General features: G+C 44.5%; 1 protein-coding gene across 4 annotated transcripts in view; it reads right to left on the reverse strand.

Annotated features, from left to right (window-relative positions):
* Positions 1 to 21,923, reverse strand: part of STAT3 (signal transducer and activator of transcription 3) — a 72,082-nt gene that overhangs the window by 20,585 nt on the left and 29,574 nt on the right. For all 4 annotated transcript variants that reach the window (XM_032322368.1, XM_032322366.1, XM_032322367.1 and 1 more), the window contains exons 2-8: positions 10,864 to 11,014; positions 9,139 to 9,283; positions 8,285 to 8,383; positions 1,908 to 2,003; positions 1,638 to 1,719; positions 1,347 to 1,441; positions 1,008 to 1,159 (exon numbers count right to left, since the gene is read on the reverse strand). In XM_032322368.1, the coding sequence (XP_032178259.1) occupies positions 1,008 to 1,159; positions 1,347 to 1,441; positions 1,638 to 1,719; positions 1,908 to 2,003; positions 8,285 to 8,383; positions 9,139 to 9,283; positions 10,864 to 10,991 (797 nt within the window). In that variant the 5' untranslated portion in view covers positions 10,992 to 11,014. The remainder of the gene's footprint in view (positions 1 to 1,007; positions 1,160 to 1,346; positions 1,442 to 1,637; positions 1,720 to 1,907; positions 2,004 to 8,284; positions 8,384 to 9,138; positions 9,284 to 10,863; positions 11,015 to 21,923) is intronic.

The raw sequence follows: 21,923 nt of genomic DNA on the forward strand, positions 1-21,923 counted from the left end.
ACCTGAGCTGAAGGCAGAGCCTTTAACCCACTGAGCCACCCAGGCACCCCTGAATGATGGGTTTTTAAAAGACTTTTCTTCTCTTCATTAATTTTCTGTGTATCAACTTTTTTCCCTTATAAAAAGCATGCATCACTTTAAGATTATTAGAATAACTAAAATTCAAACTTTGGTCTGTGCCACGTAAGTTAAAACCAAAAGCTTTATTTAAATTATTAAATAAAACGGGGCGCCTGGGTGGCTCAGTCAGCTGGGTGTCCGGCTCTTGGTTTCGGCTCAGGTTGTGACCTTTCAGGCATGGGGTTCTGCACTCAGCACAGAGTTGGCTTCGGATTCTCTCTCTCCCTCTCCCTCCTCCTCTGCCCTTCCTTCCATGTGCGTGCTCTCTCTCTCTCAAATAAATAAAAACATATTTAAGATATCGCCACATAAATAAAATTTTATTAAAAAATTGTCCAGGGGTGCCTGGGTGGCTCAGTCATTAAGCGTCTGCCTTCAGCTCAGGTCACGATCCCAGCGTCCTGGGATGGAGGCCCACAGGAAACCTGCTTCTCCCTCTCCCGCTTCCCCTGCTTGTATTCCCTCTCTGTCTCTGTCAAATAAATAAATAAAATCTTTAAAAAGAAAATTGTCCAAATAAAGTAAAACTTTTTAGATTTTAACTCTCAGACTTAACTATTTTTTTTTAAGATTTTATTTATTTGAGATACAGTATGACCACACACAAACCAGGCAAAGGGTAGACGGAGACGGAGAGGGAGCAGCAGACACCCCCCCCAACGGGGCAGGGAGCCCAATGTGGGGCTTGATCCTAGGACCCTGGGATCAGGACCTGAGCCAAAGGCAGACGCTTAACTGACTGAGCCACCCAGGTGCCCCTAGGCTTAATCTGAGTCCATCCAAGTCTGCACCTGTGAGATGCAGTCCACTCCTGAGTTTGCAGTTAAGACCGTAATTTCAGAACAGCATTCTAGAAAAGAAGGAAACACTCCTCTGTCATCTTTTACCAGTTTTCGAGGCGATCTAGGCAGATGTTGGGAGGGCCTCCAATGCACGCAATCTGTTGCCGCCTCTTCCAGTCAGCCAGCTCTTCGTCTGTGAGAGTTTTCTGCACATACTCCATCGCAGACAACAGCCCCGCCAACTCACTCACGATGTTCTGGTTGGAAACCAAAACAAAGTCAGGAAACATTTCCTCAGACCGTCTCTAACCACACTCTTTAGTCAATTCCAGAGAAGGAACTCATTAGAAACCAGGCAAGTTCTGCCAGGAAGTGCCAGGACCGCCCAGGTCGGGGGGGGGGGGGGGGGATGGTGCAGACAGGGAAGGTGGTCTGAGCTCTTACCCGTCGCATCTGGTCCAGCGCTGTGAGCATCTGCTCCAGCTGCTGCATCTTCTGCCTGGTCACTGACTGGTTGTTTCCATTCAGATCCTGCATGTCTGTGGATGAAGGAAAACCCCCTTGATTCAATGGAATACTTGTGTCCTTAACCCTCCGAGAAGCACCAGAGCCCCTCTGTGCACCACCTCCATCCCCACCACCAAGTCTGAGCAGGCACCCGATACATGAGTCCCAGGACTCAAGTAACAGACGCACTTTCTCCAGCAGATTGTAATGTCTCTAACTGTCACTTGCCTCCTTGACTCTTGAGGGTTTTGTAGTTGAAATCAAAGTCATCCTGGAGATTCTCAACCACTTTCATTTTCTGTTCTAGATCCTGTTTAAAACCAACACACAAAACACACCAAAACAAAACAAAAAGGCAGAAGTGAACAAGAGTTTCCTGGGAAGAGGGAAAGGAAAGTTTCTGAGAATTAAAATGAAGACAAAACCTCAAACAAGACACACGCAGGACCCACAGGCAATGTCCCCCAGGAAAGGCTTCCTGCCCACGACTTGCTTCACCTGTACTCGCTTCCGAACATCTTGTAGGTGCTGCTCTAGCATCTGCTGCTTCTCTGTCACCACGGCGGCTGTAGGGTGGTTGGCCTGGCCCCCTTGCTGTCAGAAAAGGATATCAACACACACGTGAACACAGGAACTACGGGGAGCTGTCCAGTGCCATTGCACCCACCACCCTTCCTGTTTGACTGAGGTGCTGCTGCCACTGGGAGGGGAAGGGATACTGGCCGCAAGCTGGGCGTCATCAGCATGGAGCAAGGACACTACCCCGAAGTTTGGCCCGTGTCCCTGCCTTGACCTTAGGCCAACTCTAAAGCCACTCTCTGCTGGACTACGGAACCACACATTGAGCTAAGACATGGTCCCTACCTCCAAAAACCTCATTCTAAGTTAAGTATGTTAAAAAAAAAAATTCAGAACCGGGGTGCCTGGGTGGTTCAGTTGGTTAAGTGTCTGCCTTCAGCTCAGGTCATGAGCCCAGGGTCCTGGGATTGAGTCCCCTGTTTGGCTCCCTGCTCAGTGGGAAACCGACTTCTCCCTCTCCTGCTGCCCCTCGCCTTGGCTCGTGCTCTCACGTGCTGTCTCATGTTCCCACTGCTCTCTCTCGAATGAAAAAAAAAAAATAACTTAAAAAAAAATCAGAACAATTATGACAGCAGATCTTGGATGCCCACTTAGTGTAGGTGGTATCCGACACATTTTGGTGGCATAATGAAAAACCACCATCCAGGGGCGCCTGGGTGGCTCAGTGGGTTAAAGCCTCTGCCTTTGGCTCGGGTCATGATCCCAGGGTCCAGGGATGGAGCCCTGCATTGGGCTCTCTGCTCAGCGGGGAGCCTGCTTTCCCCTCTCTCTCTGCCTGCCTCTCTGCCTACTTGGGATCTCTGTCTGACTTGTGATCTCTGTCTGTGAAAGGGATAAATAAAATCTTAAAAACAAAACAAACAAACAAAAAACCCCAAAACAAACAAAAAACCACCATCCCAGAGGAGAAATGCGTTATTAAGAGAGAATACCTCACGGGACGTACCCTGAAAAGGTCAAATAGCACATGAAACGTGGACATGGTACATTTCGTCAAAGTAGTGGGATATCTGGGGCACGTGGCTGCCTTAGGTGGAGGAGCTTGTGACTCTCCACCTCAGGGTCATGGTTTCCCGCCCCATGCTGGGTACAGAGATTACTTAAAATGAGTAAATCAATAAAAACTTGCTAAAAAAATGAGTAAGATACCTGACCCCCCAAAAAGACCACATAAGGGTGCCTGGGTGGTTCAGTCTGTTAAGCAACCATCTCCTGATTTCAGCTCAGGTCATGATCTTGGGGTCCTGGGATCGAGCCCCACGTTAGGGTCTGTGCTCAATGGGGAATGTGCTAGAGATTCTTTCCCTCTCTCTCTGTCCCTCCCCCTGCTTAAGTGCTTACTCTCTCTTGCCCTCAAATAAATCTTTTTTATTTTTTCAAGATTTTATTTATTTACTCGAGGGCAAGAGAGAGAACACAAGCAGAGAGAAGGGGCAGAAAGAGAAGGAGAAGCAGACTTCCTGCTGAACAAGGAGCCTGACATGGGGCTCGATCCCAGGACCCTGGGATCATGACCAGGGCCAAAAGCAACACTTAACCAAATGAGCTGCCCAAATGTCCCTAAATAAATCTTCAAAGAAAAAAAAAAGCTGCAGTGTTCAAGACAGTACATATTGGTACGGGACTGAGGAAAGACATCCTAGTCCCAGTTTTCCAAATTAGAACATCTCCGTCTCAAAGACAGATTTCACACTGAGTCACCAAATCCTCCTGGCTCTGGGCTCCATAATCTCACATACAGATCTCTAGTTCCACTGGCTCAGCTCAAGCTCCAACTACTGATCTCTTTGCCTCTACTCTCTCATCTCCAATCTGTCCTCTATACTGCTACCAGGCGTCTCCAAAGTAGACCCAAACTTGCCAGTCCTACAGGGACCCACTCTCTCCCTTTCCAACAGTCCCCATCCAAGCCCACAGAACACCAACTTCCATGAGTTCAGGGAAGGCAACCACCACCCCTATTTATTCTCTTCACAGTGAGAGTGACTCATCTGATTGGTGAGATTAGGAGAAAGACTGCACACACAGATCTTCGAAGAACCCAGCACTTTAGCTGGTGCCTTTCTCTTCCACCTCTGCCTTCCTGGGGCACACACGAGGCAGGAGCAGGGGCCTGGTTTCTAGAAGCCATTCTAGGGGCCTCTCACTCTGTGTTCAGTGGGTCCATAAGGGTATCTGGGGACATACTGTCCTGCAAACCACCCCCAGATCAAACACAGGGGCAGGCATCAGAAATCCCCAATGGTTACCTGCCCAAACCACATTTTCCAGTCTTGTTTTATCAACAATACAGCTGACAGTTTACTGTTTTGGACTGCCCTGTCTATTTCTAAATTGGTACTGCACTTAAAGGGAAACAGATATGGTTCATTGCCACGCACAGAAGCCCACCTCCAGGACCAGTGTAAAACCTACCGGCTCCCTCTGCTTCCAGGTATAGACATACATCTCCACCGAGCACACACCAATGCAATCTGATGACAAGGGAAGCCGACCCTGCCTGTGTTTCAGTCACCCCAAACTACCCACTCTTCCCCACACACAGCATGCTCCCCACACACCATCGGCTCAGGCTGGCATGCGCTTCTGCCCAAGGACACCTGAACTTCACCTTCAAACTCACTGCAACTGTCTGCTCTCCTTTAAAACCTTATTCAACTTCTGTAGGCAAAATTACTCACATCTTCCTCTACGTTTCTCTCGCTTTGAGTGTTTGTATACCTATCATCCCAACTAGACTGAGAGCCCTGCCTGGAAGGGCTCACAACCACTCGTCTTCCTAGCTTCTGGTGCTCTACCCATAAAAGACACTTAAGAACATGCCAGATGATGTAAAAAGAGAAAATTATAAAAGGCCTGCATTAAGACATCAAGTATCCAATTTGTAGTTCTAGGTCAACTGTGGCAAACTTTCCCTTATAAAGGCTGTGGTACATATTTTTGGCTTTCTGGGTCATCCAGTCTCTGCTGTAAAGACTCAGCTCTGTCCCCGCAGCATGAAAGCAACCAGAGACGTGTATATAAACGGGTGTGGCTGTGTTCCCCAAAATTTCATTTATTTAAAAACAAGCATGGCAGGTTGGACGAAGGCCACAGGCACTGTTTGCCAACCCCGGATCTGTAAGATTGGGAACATCCGCAGGGAACCCACTGTTCCCTTGCCTTTTGTGATCATTTTGGGAGCCTCTACCCAAATTGGCTTAAATCGAGTATTTTTATCTTACCGGACAGGATGAACACATAAAGGTTCTCCACAACAGAGAACTCCTGTGATGCAAGGAGGAGTGCCTCTTTGCAAGCTGGACTGTCTCTGGTGTCTCAAACAGTGACTGTTATCAGTTCCCCTTCATGTGTATCTGAGCACATCAGTGCTCTGCTCTGGGTTCCTCAGTGGGTTCTCATTTCTTACAGTAGTGGTGACCGCGACGATGATGACCATGATTGTGACAGCAATAGTGGAGATCAGTTCATGTTTACTTTGCACGTATGTGTCAGGCTCTAAGCACTTACAGGCACGAGTCAATGTAATTCTATGAAGTGCGGTATGATGACCATTCCTGTGGAGGCACATTCCCACAGCCTGAGGTTATCCAGCAAGGGGCAGAGCTACGAGGCTCAAACACAGGCAGCCTGGCCCTTGAACCCTGGTGATAAACTGCTCTTCCAAAGCCCAGCTGCTGGGCATGACTGACTAAAGAGATTCACAATATGGCCGTTGACCTTTCCTTATCCATCCAGATGCGGAATTTTCCACAGCTCCTCCCAACAATACATGCGTTCATGCTTCCCTGTCTGAACACGATCTTCTCTCTGCCTGGAGTGCTCTCTCCTCATCAGCCTGGTGTACTTGCCATCAGCCTTAAGTCTTGGCTCAAACACATCTCTCTCTCTCTCTCTCTCTGTGATACCTTCCCCAACTCCCTCAGTTAGACTTAGATGTCCTTTTTATTCTGTTCCTGCTACATTTTTGTCTTGTAAGAGAAAAAACTGTACACTTCTGTTCACAGCAGCATTATTCACAATAGCCAAAAGGCAGAAGCCATCCAAGTGTCCCTCAACAGATGAATGTGTAAACAAAATGTGGTCTCTATACAGCGGAACATCATTTAGCTTCTGAAAGACAGCAAATCCTGAGACGTGTTACAAGGATGAACAGTAAGTCATTATGGTAAGGAAAGTGACCCAGGCACAAAAATACAGGGTAGGAGTCCACTTCTATGAGGTCCCAAATTCACAGAGACACAAAGGAAAGGGGTGGTTGCCAGGGGCTGCGGTGAGATGGGAACGAAGAACTGTTGTTGTTTCATGGGTCTAGATTTTAGTTTTGTAAGATGAAAAGAGTTCTGGAGATGGCTGCACAACGATGTAACTGAACTCCAACACTATGAAGTGTACACTTGAAAATATATCAAATGAGGGCTTGGGTGGTTCGGTCGGTTTAGCGTCAGCCTTTGGGTCAGGTCATGATCCCAAGGTCCTCGGATCGAGCCCTGCATCAGGCTCCCTGCTCAGCAGGGAGTCTGTTTCTTCTCTCCCTCTGCCACTCCCTCCCCCGACTCATTCTCTCTCTCAAATAAATAAATAAAATCTTTAAAAAAAAAAAAGATTCAGATTGTAAGTTTCATGTTGTGTGTATTTTAGCACAATTTTTTTTTTAAAGAAGTGGGGCCAGGGGTGCTTGTCTGACTTTGGCCCAGGACAGGAACCCAGGGTCCTGGGATCAAGCCCCGCATCCAGCTCCCTGCTCAGTGGGAAGCCTGCTTCTCCCTCTTCAGCTCCCCCTCCTTTTGTTCCCACTCTCACTATCTCTCTCTCTGTCAAATAAATAAATAAAATCTTTAAAACTAAATAAATAGTAAAAAGTGGGGTCAGGGAAGAAAAAAAAGTCTCTGATTATAATAAAGAAAATAAAACCCCCTCAGAGAAAGTTAAAAAAAACCTCCTATAACCAACTACTGTGATGAGTCAATATATAAACTTCCAGTCATTTTATCATATTTACCAATAATACATGCATATTATATAGAATGGTTTTTACTATTATGAATCAGATCTTTTCTTTCCTGACATTTTCTAACAGGTCACTGTAGCTATTATATAAGATTCTTAAAATACTTACCTTGAATGCAGTCATCTTTCTAAACTCTTGTTAATGCCAATGGCTTTTTTTTTTTTTTAATTATTTCTCTTGGATCTTATAGGAAGACCTATCTATCTATAAACAATGGCAGTTTTGTTTCCAGCTTTCCAACATTTTTACATAATGTAATATTAAATGAAAAAGGCAAGATACAGAGAAGTAAACTCATTTAAATATACTGTGCGTGTGTTTATTTTCTGTAGTTTGTATGAGCCTGAAGAAAGGTACTGAAGGATATACACCAGACTATTCACATTGGTCTCCTGGGAAGAGATAATAAAGAGAGGGAGGGACATTTCAGATTTTTTAAAACTTTCTTCCTTAGGGTGCCTGGGTGGCTCAGCTGGTTGAGTGACTACCTTCCCCTCAGGTCCTTGAGCCCTGGGATCCAGTCCCGTGTCAAGTTCCTGGCTCCACGGGAAGTCTGCTTCTCCCTCTGAGCTCCCCTCGCACTCTCTCTCTCAAATAAATAAATAAAATCTTTAAAAAAACAAGTTTCTTCTTTATACTATTGTGTCAGATTTTAATTTTTTTAAAAAAGACAGTGCATTATGCACTCAAGAAAAAAAACAACTTGGGGCGCCTGGGTGGCTCAGTGGGTTAAGCTGCTGCCTTCGGCTCAGGTCATGATCTCAGGGCCCTGGGATCGAGTCCCACATCGGGCTCTCTGCTCAGCAGGGAGCCTGCTTCCTCCTTCTCTCTGCCTGCCTCTCTGCCTACTTCTGATCTCGCTCTGTCAAATAAATAAATAAAATCTTTAAAAAAAGAAAAAAAAAACAACTTTTCATTGTTTGTAAGAAAAACCCTAAGTGGGGCCCCTGGGTGGCTCAGGTGGTTAAGCCTCGGCCTTCAACCCATGTCATGATCCCAGGATCCTGGGATCAAGCCCCACATCCGGCTCTCTGCTCAGTGGGGAGCCTGTTTCCCCCTCGCTCTCTGCCTGTCTCTCTGCCTACTTGTGATCTCTGCCTGTCAAATAAATAAATAAAATCTTTAATTAAAAAAAAAAAAGAAAGAAGAAAAGAAAAACCCCACGCATCCACTTTTCCCACGGAGGTCGTTGCACACTGTTATGACTGTGTGAGAGGGAGCCCATCTCTGCACCCAAGAAGGGAAGCGCATCTTCAGTGGTGCTTTGTTTCTTCCCCCGTCTCACCTGGGCTGCAGTGGCTGCAGTCTGGAGCAGGCGGGACTCTTCCCACAGGCACCGGGCCACGATTCGGGCAATTTCCATTGGCTTCTCCAGATATCTGCTCTATAAGTGGGGAGAGAAAGAATGAAAAGTAGCAGTAGACCAAGGAGTTGTGGACCCAGAATATTACACCTACTACATGAAACAATAAAATGAGGCCCTCAGAGCCTGGCTGCCACCAGTGGGAGATGAAGGGGAGAACAGAAGAAGGACCGTCACAGTGAGCTGTCCTTCTGTGGCCGAGGGCATACTGAGTCTTTGGACAATATGTTATCTTGGTGTCCTATGGAGGTAACAGACCTGGTCCAAGAGTTCTGATTACAGACTTTAAAATATTTAACATTTAAAGATAAATCATCTGGGGTGTCTGGGTGGCTCAGTCAGTTGGGCGTCTGACTCTTGATTCCGGCTCAGGTCATGATCTCAGGGTCATGATATCAGTCCCGAGTGGGGCTCACCCTGGGTGTGGAGCCTGCTTAAGATTCTTTCTCCCTCCTTCTGCCCCTTCCACCCCTTCCTCTCTTCTAAAAAAAAAAAAAAAAGTCATTTTCCTATGAAACCACTAGCTCTGATCATGTTATTAAGATGTACTAATGTAAGATGATTGCTGTAACAATTATGTCTCCAGCGGACAAAAGAAGTGTATTTCAGATAATGATGCCCCAGGTTGGGTATACAGAGGTTTGAGGAAGAGCTAGTAATTTCTCCTTTGATTTAAAGTACAAGATAGGATCTCATTACCTAGGCAAATGAGGAAAGAAATACTTCCTGGACAGAAAGCTAACAGCCTACTCTGCAGGGTCAGTTTCGCAGCCCACCTGAAGGAACTGCTTGATTCTCCGCAGATTGTGCTGATAGAGAACATTTGACTCCTGCAGGAAACGGCTGTATTGCTGGTCAATCTCACCCAGGAGATTATGAAACACCAAAGTCGCATGCGATTCCTTGCTGGCCGCATATGCCCTAGGAAAAGGAAGAAGGACACAACGGTTCTGAAACCGACACACACCCGCACAACACACACACACACACACACACACACACACACACCCCATAAGTGTGCATGCGTGCATGCGGACAAATCACCATCAAGGTGGAAAAAAAACAAACTTGGGAAAGGTGGGGAAAAAAAACCAAACTTGATACTTTAACCCACTCCTCACTTTAGATTCACCTTGCTCAGCTACAAGAAATATCATGAATTCAAAGATTATTTAAAATTATTCCAGACACTATTAGCCATTGCCATAGTCTATACTTATGAAATACTCAAGTGGGGGCGCCTGGGTGGCTTAGTTGGCTGAACAGCTGCCTTCGGCTCAGGTCATGATCACAGAGTCCTGGAATCGAGTCATGCATCAGGCTCCCTGCTCAGTGGGGAGCCTGCTTCTCTCTCTCCCTCTGCCTGCTGCTCTGCCTACTTGTGCTCTCTCTCTGACAAATAAATAGATTTTTTAAAAATCTTAAAAAAAATACTCAAGTGAAGTGGACAGATATGTTGTTTTGCTTTTTAAAATTCTCTCTCCATCAGCTCTGCAGTCACATTATTAGTAACAAATAAGCAAACCCAGATCAGGATGGCCCATCTCCATCATCTCTGACTCACCTTCCTGGACCCTCTTCAAATTCTAGAAAAACTAGGTCATAGTCCTGAATTAAATGAAAATCAATAGGTAGATCTGAACACATTAACATGAAGGAAAAAACAGTGTTTTCATGGCTCAGTCGGTTACGCATTCAACTCTTGGTCGGCTGGGGTCATGATCCCAGCGTCATGGAGCCTGCTTAAGATTCTCTCTGTCAGGACGCCTGGGTGGCTCAGCTGGTTAAGCCGATGCCAATGCCTTTGGCTCGGGTCATGATCCCGGGGTCCTGGGATCGAGTCCCGCATAGGGCTCCTTGTTTGGCAGGGAGCCTGCTTTTCTCTCCGCCTCTGCCTGTTTGTGGGCTCTCTCTCTGTGACAAATAAATAAATAAAATCTTAAAAAAAAAAAAAAAAAGATTCTCTCTGTCCCTCTCCCTCTGCCCTTTCCTCTACTCTCTCTAAAAAAGAAGGGGAAAAAAAAATGAAGGAAACAGTCCTTGGAATTCTGGGCCATCATCTCTATGAATGAGTCTGTTTCTCTTAACTCTGTGTCGCCTTCTTTTAATTAAAGGGGAGTAAGAATTACATACCCAAATTTCTACCCATGGGAGAACTGTCCTTGAGATAAAATATATTTGTAGCACATCCCTGGAGTGTCAGAACACACAGAGGCTCTCGCCAAGGAGACAAGATCCAAATCAGCCTTCAAAACATCTACCACCAAGCAGGCTGCTGTCCCAGGTGCCAAGAGACGGCTGCCTGCACACACTTCTAACATAGAACACATTTTGCAAGACGGAGAGTCCGTCTTTATTCTCCTGATCGCTTTCACCCCATCACCTACACCCTTAAGTTTTTTGATGAAATAGCACAGAGTTAAGCTAGAACAGGTTAGGTCTCTTGACTCAAACCCAAACCCAAACCCGACACTCTGGGGAGTTTCTCAGGAAGGACTTACCAATCCTGACTCTCGATCCAAGCAGCCAGAAACTGCCGTAGCTCCATTGGGAAGCTGTCGCTATACAGCTGATGAAGCTGCTCCAGGTACCGTGTATCGAGCTGCTGTAGCTGATTCCATTGGGCCATCCTGTGGCAATCAGGGATCCCAACTGTAAACCAAAGCGTCCACAGGGTCACTGCAAGCCTTAGGAGGAGCAAACCACCTAGGAACACCCCATCTACCCAACACAGGCATAGGGTCCGTGATTAGGGATAAAAGATGCTTTGCACAGGATCCTCTGTTATTTCTCCCAGTTTATAGTAATAGAGACACCTCCCCAGTCTCTGCCTCTGGAAGCACATCACAGCTTCTCCTGCACTGGGATGCCACTGTGGGTGTGGCATCAGCCAAGTTCCAGAATCTGTTATCTAGCAGATAGTATGTGAAGTTGAAAAACAACTTTCAGATTTCCACTCCCTCGTCTATAAACAGAGATCATCATTCTCACCTCTCATGGCTGTTGAGATATTTCTGAAGAAGTTAGTAAAGTATGTTGCATAAAGTCAGACCAAAATGTGGGGGGATGTGACTGTTTAGGGAAAACAAAGCTAATTCCAAGAATACAGGCTTAAAAGTATAAGCAAGGACCTGCCTGAGATTCTCCAAGTCAATGAAAAGTAATTTTGTTTTGAAAAAAGTTCTCAGTTAACATAGGCAGCAATCTCTTCGATCTTAGCGGCAGCAACTTCTTCTTAGGAATATCGCCAAAGGCAGGGGAAGCAAGGGCAAAAATGAACTACTGGGACTTCATCAAGATCAAAAGCTTTTGCACAGCAAAGGAAACAGTTAACAAAACCAAAAGACAACTGACAGAATGGGAGAGGATATTTGCAAACTACATTATCAGATAAAGGGCTAGTATCCAAAATCTATAAAGAGCTTAGCAAACAACACCCAAAGAACAAATAATCCAATCAAGAAATGGGCAGAGGACATGAACAGACATTTCTGCAAAGACGACATCCAGATGGCCAACAGACACATGAAAAAGTGCTCCACATCACTCGGCATCAGGGAAATAAAAATCAAAACCACAATGAGATACCACTTCACACCAGTCAGAATGGCTAAAATTAACAAGTCAGGAAATGACAGATGCTGGCGAGGATGCGGAGAAAGGGAAACCCTCCTACACTGCTGATGGGAATGCAAGCTGGTGCAGCCACTCTGGAAAGCAGTATGGAGAGGTTCCTCAAAAAGCTGAAAATAGAGCTACCCTGCGACCCAGCAACTGCACTACTGGGTATTTACCCTAAAGATACAAATGTAGTGATCCGAAGGGGCATGTGCACCCTAATGTTTATAGCAGTGATGTCCACAATAGCCAAACTATGGAAAGAACCTAGATGTCCATCAACAGATGAATGGATAAAGAAGATGCGGTGTGCGTGTACACACACACACACACACACACACACACACACACACACACACACAAATGGAATACTATGCAGCCATCAAAAATTGAAATCTTGCCATCTGCAACAACGTGGATGGAACTAGAGGGTATTATGCTTAGCAAAATAAGTTAGTCAGAGAAAGACAACGATCATATGATCTCCCTGATATGAGGAAGTGGAGATGCAACATGGGGGGTTTGGGGAGTGGGAAAAGAATAAATGAAACAAAATGGGATTGGGAGGGAGACAAACCATTAACAGGCTTTTTTTTTTTTTAAGATTTTATTTATTTATTTGTCAGAGAGAGCGAGAGTGAGCACAGGCAGACAGAGTGGCAGGCAGAGTCAGAGGGAGAAGCAGGCTCCCTGCGGAGCAAGGAGCCCGATGTGGGACTGAGCCACCCAGGCGTCCCTATTAACAGGCTCTTAATGTCACAAAACAAACTAAGGGTTGTGGGGGGTGGGGAGGAGGGTAGGGAGAGGATGGTGGGGTTATGGACATTGGGGAGGGTATGTGCTATGGTGAGTGCTGTGAAGCGTGTAAACCTGGCGATTCAAAGACCTGTACCCCTGGGGCTAAAAATACATTATATGTTTATTAAAAAATTTAAAAATTGTATTTAAAAAAAAAAAGCTCTCAGTTGAGGGACGCCTAGGTGGCTCAGTCGGTTAAGCATCTGCCTTCAGCTCTGGTTGTGATCCCAGGGTCCTTGGATGGAGACCCGCATCAGGCTCCCTGCTCAGTGGGGAACCTGCTTCTCCCTCTGCCCCTACCCCTGCTCAGGAGGACCCTCTCTCTCAAATAAATAAATAAATAAATAAATAACTTTTTAAAAGAAGAAAAAGTTCAATAAAGCCAAGAAATGAGAGTATCAGAATGAAGTAATTGACCCATCAGGCCAATATGTTTCCATAAATAAACTGAACCTTCTGACGACACCAGAGGTGGTGCTTGGCACTGATTTAATTTTTTTTAAACAATGTTTTCCTTCCTCTTAGGCATCTCCCAAACATTTTCAGCTATCACACCTTTGCTGTTGCCCCTGTCCTCACTACCCCCAAGACCAACCTGCTGCAGGACAGATGCTGCTTGGGCCATGGTACATGTATACTAAGCACTGGCTGGAACAAAAGCAGTAGCTGAGGCATTATAACCACGGTGGGTATCACCCTCGATAAGAAATGAAAGGCCAAGATGTCGGGGTGGCTCAGTGGGTTGGGCGTCTGCCTTCAGCTTGGGTCATGATCCCAGGGTCCCGGGATCGAAGCCCCACATCAGGTTCTCTGCTTAGAGGGGAGCCTGCTTCCCCCCACCCCGTCTGACTCTCTGCCTGCTTGTAATCTCTCTCAAATAAATAAATAGAATCTTTTAAAAAAAATAAAGTACACTCTCTACCTGCAATGTGGAGACTGAATTCACTACCCCAAGATCAAGAGTCGTGCTCGCTTCGGCAGCACATATACCAAGATCAAGAGTCACATGTTCCACCAACTGAGCCAGCCAGGTGCCCCTGGACACCTACTTTTTATAATAAAGTCCAATGTTATAAGTTAATTTAAAAAACAGACTAATTACTTAATTCCTTAACTTGGATACAAATGTATAGCCATCACAATCTACTCCCTAAAGTTCCATGTTAGAACCATAAAGCGACACCCCACTATACCTGCTCAACTGGACATGAACGTTGGGTCACACACAAATATACACATTTTCAGCAAACCATTAAAAAAGTACAAGTTGTTGAAAACTGTCTAGTTCATTTCTAGGTCCATAACTCAGCAGTGTTTTTTGCTGTTGTAGTTTTGGCTTGGGGGTTGGGGAGGACAACACAAAGGGGATAGTAAGTAGTACAGTAATTTTGTCATTTATTAAACCACAAACCAGTTACTAGTTTTGTTTTGTTTTGTTTCCATAAAAGTAAAGCACCAGGGGCACCTGGGTGGCTCAGTGGTTTAAGACTCTGCCTTCGGCTCAGGTCATGATCCCAGGATCCTAGGATGGAGCCCCAGGTAAGGCTCTCTGCTCAGCAGGGAGCCTGCTTCCCCCTCTCTCTCTGCCTGCCTCTCTGCGTACTTGTGATCTCTCTTTGTCAAATAAATAAAATCTTAAAAAAAAAAAAGTTAAAAAAAGAGTAAGGCACCAAAAATGACCGGCATTATGCTTCACTTCTTAATCTAATCACTGTAGGTAACACTGTAATAGCTATACTTTAAAAAAAAAAAAAAATCACTGCAAGTTAAAGCCAAAAGCAGACAGCATTCTCAAGGAGAAGATAAGCAAAGAGCCTTATAGTGATGATTTTCTTAAAGGCAGCTTAGCTACAAACCATATTTAACCAACAACAGCCATGAGGCAATCAGCCCAATGTTCTTCATAAGAACTGTATATCCTTAGGAGATCACCAGCCAAACTGTCTAGGAAAACCACTGCCAACTAGCCTGTGGCCACTGTTTTACCGGAAAAAGTTTTACAAGAGCCTACCTTATTTCACAATCTCAATTCTGTTTTTTAAAATTACAAGTTAATCTAAAGAACTCCATTTAAGTTCTCACTGAAGTATTTATCTACGAAATAATGCAAAGCCTGTGATTTAATAACCATTTTCACAGACCCGCAGGACACAGAAAGTGATCTGTACAATCTGAATGCCAATTGCCATTCTGGGTGCAGAGAGAAATGAGTTCATTCCACAGAGAGACTGGCTTAGGGCATGACGCCGGGCTTAATTCTCTCCAGAGGTGAGTGCTAAGTTTACATTAGCAGACAGCAGATGGGAGCATATAAAGGGAATATTAAATCTGATTCTGTTTTCTACAACTTCAGAGAAAAGAAAAATAAAAATGAAACAGCAAGTCACCAAAGACTTTCCGGACTTTTCAAAACAGGAATTTCTCAACCCCTTGGGGATAACTTAGCAACAAGTCATAACTCAAACAGCTATTGTCTGATGAGGAACTGATTACTGTAAGGACCAGTAAAGTTTGTCCAAAGGTGCAGTTTTCATTTATGTATTACATTCTAAGGAAACAAAGAGACGTGTCAAGAAACACAAATCAGGACCCCTTACAAAAGGGATTCATTACATCATTTTGTAAAACTTCGTTTTAAATTAAGATTTGTAAATCACATCCACGCACTAATGGATTTGTGGTAGAGTGAGGGACCAAAGTGAGGAGGAGAGAGACAAACCCCAGTGCATATAATCCAGAACAGAAAGTGATCTAAAGATAATTTCCGTTCCACCTTGTGACAAGATTCTTTTGGGTGTTAGCCATACTTTGTATTAGAAATACCTATATTATAAATAGAGCGAAGCCGTATCTTATCCATTGCCTCTACTAAGCCCCTTTTGCTTTAGGAAAGGCCCAGTGACTAAGGCAAACAAAGAAGTAACAGAAGTACCCTTGCACTAATTTCTATAGACATTACTTTCCATAAAAGTAAAGCACCAGGGGCACCTGGGTGGCTCAGTGGTTTTAAGAAGGTACATTTTAAAAGATTTTGTTTATTTATTTGACAGAGAAGAGAGAGAAAGCACACAAAAGGGGGAGAGGAAGAAGCAGGCTCCCCACTAAGCTGGGAGCCTGACTCAGGGCTTGATCCCAGGACCCTTGGATCATAACCTGAGCCAAAGGCACATGCTTAACCAACTGAGCTATTCAGGTGCCCTAAGATTTTTTTTTAAAGATTTATTTATTTGAGAGTGTGTGTGGCAGGGGGAGGACAGAGGGAGAGACTCATCAAGCAGACTCCCCACTGAGCTCAGAGCGTGAGGTGGACTGATCCCAGGACCCATGAGATTATGACCTCAGTGGAAAGCAAGAGTTAGGCCCTTAACCAATTGAACCACCCAGGCACCCCTTTAAGAAGATATTTTTAGGGGCACCTGGTCAGTTAAATGTCTACCTTCAGCTCAGGTCATGATCTTAGGGTCCTGGGATGGAGCCCCGAGTTGGGCTTCCTGCTCAGTGGGGAGTCTGCTTCTCCCTCTGCCCTCTGCCCCACCCCTCTGCTCACACATGCACTAATAAATAAAAATTTTTTAAAAAGCATTCATATATAGCAAACACTTTTCTATGAGAAGATATTTTTGTTCAAAGCCCTCGAAACAACTATCTCATTTCTATTAGTGTTTTCAATCTAATCCTACTAATCTCGAGGGCCACAAAATTATTTAGACATGCAAGCTCCAATTTGTTTATCCTCCCCATACCACTTCTAAAATAATCTGAGGTAGCTGCAAACTCCATAAAGTAAATTAGGGAGAAGAAAAATTATTAAACTAAAATGCAATTAATGCTAGATCAAGACACTCAACCTGCATGAAATTTTCCTTGTGGGACAAAAGGTGTAATGAACAGCAGGGAGCCCATATTTAAATACTGTATTTTTAACAATTTAACCATGGATAAATTTTTTTAAAAGATCCAGGACCTAGAGATCATGACCTAAGCTGAAGGCAGACATTTAACCAACTAAGCCACCCAGCACCCGGGCACCCATAACCATTGATAATTTAACCACTCATAATTACCTTAGACATTAAGACTCTGTGATTTCAAATCAGAAAAAGATAATTCAAAATAACTATGCCTGGGGGAGACTGAGCAGCTCAGATGTTAAGCCTATGACTCTTGCTTTTGGCTCAGGTCATGTTCTCAGGATTGTGAGATCAAGCCCCATGTGTGAAATCATACCCAGTGTGGAGCCTCCTTAAAATTCTCTCTCTTCCCCTCCCTCCTAAGCACACACACACTCTCTCTCTCTTTTTAAAGTAGGCTTGTATAGTAAACATATAATTTTATTTCTTACAAATCCAAATAGTACTTTTAGTTTAAGTCCAGGTGTTTGCCTTTGTAATAGGAAGTTTATATATAAATCTAATTTTGATTTCCTAAGAAGAGAAAATATTAACAGTTGAGTGCCCAATCCAACTATAGTTACTGTAATATTCAAATATATTTAATTACAAATAATGGGATTTGCTTTGAAGTCAGAAACCAACTTTTCATTGTAAAAATGGATATTGAGATATAAAAGAACATGAATTCTAGTTCCCTACTAATGTGGCAAAATTGAATATATGGACAGAGTATTAAACTACTGGGGAGTAGAGTTCAGGGAAGCAAGGGAAAGGAAAGGATGGTTTTTTCAAGATTTTATTTATTTTCCTGGAAAGAAAGAATGTGAGTGAGAGAGAGCAGGAGCAGGGGGGGGAGAGAGAGGAGCAGACTCCCCACTGAACAGGGAGCCTGATATGGGGCTCATTCCCAGGACTCTGAGATCATGACCTGAGCCAAAGGCAGACACTTTGACTGACTTTAACTGACTGAGCTGCCCTGGTACCCCGAGAAAGGGCAGTTTTCAATGGCACTCTGGAACATTCTCAAAAGTCTATTATCTCTCACTGCTCATATCTCACTTTAACTCTTGGTAGAGTTAAAGAATCTTGTGCCAAGCACCTTATTTTTTCCATTCTTTTAACATGGTGTAAGGTCTTACCACTAGCAGTACCTTCTAATAGTTCTCTAATCCATATCTAGAAACATAGAGAATAAAATTTACCAGATTCACAGTTAACTTTAAGAGATGAATTGTGCCAGGAATGTGAACAGCAGAAAGGATAAAAAGATCTAGGGCTCTGATCCATGAAGAATAATCAAGATCTTAAAAATAATGGGGCACCTAGGTGGCTCAGTCCGTTAAGTGTCCAACTCAATCTCAGTTCAGATCTTGATCTCAGGCTCATGAGTTCAAGCCCTACGTCGAGCTCCACAACAGACCGGGAGCCTACTTTAAAAAACAATAAAAAGGTCTTAAAAACAAAACTACAAGAACTACTCAGATCTACTGCTCCTCCAGCTATCCAAAAGGATTCTGTGAACTTTGAATTGACCAAGTCTCCAATTATGTCAAATCTAATAGCATTAATGACATTTTTAAAAAAATGATTGGGGCACCTGTGTGGCTCAGTTGGTTACGCATCCCACTCTTGATTTCAGTTCAGGTCACGATCTCATGACTGTGGGGCTAAGCCCTGAGCTGGGCTCCTCGCTCAGTGCCTCTGCCCCTCCTGCTTGTGCTTGCATGCTCGTGCTTGCATGCTCGTGCTCTTTCTCTCTCTCAAAATAAATAAATAAAATCTTTAAAAAACCCATGTATTCTCCATACTTGATTTGGTACAGGCACCATATCTGATCACAAATATTTCAGATTAAAGGAACAACAATATAAACATAATTGCTTCTAAACTGAAAGTAACACAAGTAACGTGCTTTTGTCAATTACTAAGTGTGCAGTTTATGGTTAAAGCTGTTTGAGAACAGGTCTGAGCTCTAGATAAAAACCACAGGAACAGATCAAATTGGTGCGTCACATGGCTTCCCCATTTTGTGACACTTCCACTCCCCCGACCAGACAAGCTCCACTGAAGCAGGGTGATGGGAGGCCAAGGACACGGGACAGACTATCCCACAGGATGGGCCTGGGTCCAAACCCTGCTGCCATTTATCAGTGATTTCTTTTATGGGTATTACTTGACTTCACTAAAATGGGGAAGTATCACTCTTTTGAAAGACTGCCGTAAAAGTTAAAAAAATAGTAATAATGGGGGCGCCTGGGTGGCTCAGTGGGTTAAGTCTCCGCCTTCTGCTCAGGTCATGATCCCAGAATCCTGGGATCGAGCCCCGCATCGGGCTCTCTCCTCAGCAGGGAGCCTGCTTCCCCCTCTCTCTCTGCGTGCCTCTCTGCCTATTTGTGATCTCTGTCAAAAAAATAAAATAAAATCTTAAAAAAAAATAGTAATAATGGATATACAGCATCTCTCATAGGTGGTGCAGGGTGCCTAGGGGAGCTGGATGGTTCCTCCCTCCCACAGCATTCCTTCCATTGGTACTTCTTAGCTACATCTATCTCCTCAATGCCCAGGGAAACAGATTAATTCATCAGATTAACCATGTTAAATGATGAAGTCAGCTTTCTCTGCCATGCAAAATGCATGCATTTCAATGAGTCTTTGTATTCTCTCCCGAGGGAGGGAGTTCGTAATGCTGTGATTTAGTGTACGTGTCTAAGGGGAAGAGAGAACAGCAGGAGGGCTGGGGGGGTGCTCTGATGACGTTTATCTCCCTCCATACACAGTTCACCTAAGGATAGCTCCAGGTGCTAGAAAGACTAAAGGTAAAAACACCAAATAAGGGGCGCCTGGGTGGCTCAGTGGGTTAAAGCCTCTGCCTTAAGCTCAGGTCATGATCTCAAGGTCTCAAGGATCGAGCTCTGCATCGGGCTCTCTGCTCAGTGGGGAGCCTACTTCCTCCTCTCTCTCTCTGCCTACTTGTGATCCATCTGTCAAATAAATAAGTAAAATCTCAAAAAAACCCACAAAAACCACTAAATGATAACCAAATGAAAGAAGACAGAAAGAATGAACCTTGGTTTAAGAGCAGGCCAAAGTAACTAATGATTATCACTAATGTTTATATAGCACTTCACTATGTTCTAGGCACTGTTTTAAGCACTTGATATATTTCAGTTACTTATTTCATCTTCACAACAACCCTATGAGATAAATACATTTTTAACCCTGTTTTACAGAGGAGGAAACTAAGTACAGAATGTTAAGTGATTCACCCAAGCTCATCAGATAGTAACATCATGGAGCTCGAATCCTAACCCAAACAGTCTTTTTTCAGAATTCCTGCTCTTACCCATTAGGCTAGAGAAGGAGTTTTCACTGATTTTTAAGTAACACATGAGTCAATCATGACATCAAGCCAATGTGATCATATGGGTTTTTGTTTTTTGTTTTTTAAAGATTTTATTTATTTGTCAGAGAGAGCGTGAGAGTGAGCACAGGCAGACACAATGGCAGGCAGAGACAGAGAGAGAAGCAGGCTCAAGCAGCCGGATGTGGGACTCGATCCCAGTACACTGAGATCATGACCTGAGCCGAAGGCAGCCGCTTAACCAACTGAGCCACCCAGGCGTCCCTGTTTTTTTTTTTTTTAAAGGACGCTCTCTGCCCAACATGGGGCTTGAATTCACGACCCCAAGATCAGGAGTCACACGCTCTACCAACTGAGTCAGGTATCCCCATCTTAGGTCATTTTCAACAGCCACATACAGTGTCTGAATTAAAGCTATCCATCCCGCTGTAACCAGGCTCACATCTACCATGAATCTCTAAATGTATCATAATTTATTTTTTTTTTAAGATTTATTTATTTATTTATTTATTTGAGAGAGACAGTGAGAGAGAGCATGAGAAGCGAGAAGGTCAGAGGGAGAAGCAGACTCCCCATGGAGCTGGGAGCCTGATGCGGGACTCGATACCGGGACTCCAGAACCGTGACCTGAGCCGAAGGCAGTTGCTTAACCAACTGAGCCACCCAGGCGCCCCAATGTATCATAATTTAAATGGCATGACTAAAAAACAAACATATTCAGGGAAGGGTAATCAGGTTGTGAAGAGTCTGAGAACTTGAACATTTTGCCCAGCAAGAAGGCTTGGGGAACAGGAAGTGTGGTTAGGAGAGGAGAAGATAATTACAGAGGAGTAGCTCTTCAAAGATGGGGAGATCTGTACATGCAAGGGCGAAAACACTCCAGAATCAATCTGCTTCCCCGCAAGACCGACCCCTGTTCTGCCCTCTGGAGCACTCCCTCTGCATCCACAGGTACCCATCCTGGCTGCATTCTTTTTTCTTTGAAGGGAGAGATGCCTGGGAAATCAAACCAGATTTATTAAATCAGAACTGCCGAGGGAGGGACCCATGTTTCGCTATTTAAAATCTCCCCAGACGATGCTAACTGCATGGCCAGACTGAGGACCCAGGAATGAGCGCAGAGATCAGGATCTGGGTGGTCAGGATGACGTGAGGGGCTTTCAGAAGCCGGAGGCTGCTCCTTACTCCTGATGTACTGAATAATCATCTCCAGGGATGGGGTCCGGGCAGATGTAACCAAGCCCCCATGTAAGCCATACTGAGAAACATGAATGCTGACCGGGGGTTACAAGGAAGTCTGAAAAGTCTGAAAAGTGTTCAGCAGGCTGGGGACAATCTGATTTACATTTAAGATCCCTCAGGCAGCAATAAGAGGTAAGATCTGGCAGTGACCGGAAGTTGTTGCAAGGTGGACATTTTCCAGAAATAAAGAGGGAGCTGTGATGGGGCGTGGTGACTGTGTGAAGGACAAACGGGACTCAGAAAAAGGGAGGACGAGGAACAACCTCCCAGGCTCCTGTTGTGTTTGGGGTTCAAATGGAGGTTCAGTGTTCACTGAGACACACTGGGAGACCCCAGGCTGGATGGCCTCCAGAAACTATTCGATCTGTAAACTGTGATCGGGCTCCATTCCCTCAAGACATTAAGGTTGCTGTGACCCAAGAAAAAATGCTGCAGCGGAAGGAGTACACGGATATTTAACAACAAGGATCTGGGGCTTGCACACCAACTACCAGTTAGCCTCTGTGCCTCAGTTTCCCCACCTGTGAAAAAGGGCAGAGAACAGGACTCACCTCATAGGGTCACTTAAGAACTGAATGAGTCAATGTACACAAAGGACTTAAGATGCCCAAGCAGGCAGGCAGGACGTGTCTCTAAGTGTCATTAGTGC

Source organism: Mustela erminea, chromosome 18 (assembly GCF_009829155.1).
Source record: "Mustela erminea isolate mMusErm1 chromosome 18, mMusErm1.Pri, whole genome shotgun sequence".
Taxonomy (NCBI): domain Eukaryota; kingdom Metazoa; phylum Chordata; class Mammalia; order Carnivora; family Mustelidae; genus Mustela; species Mustela erminea.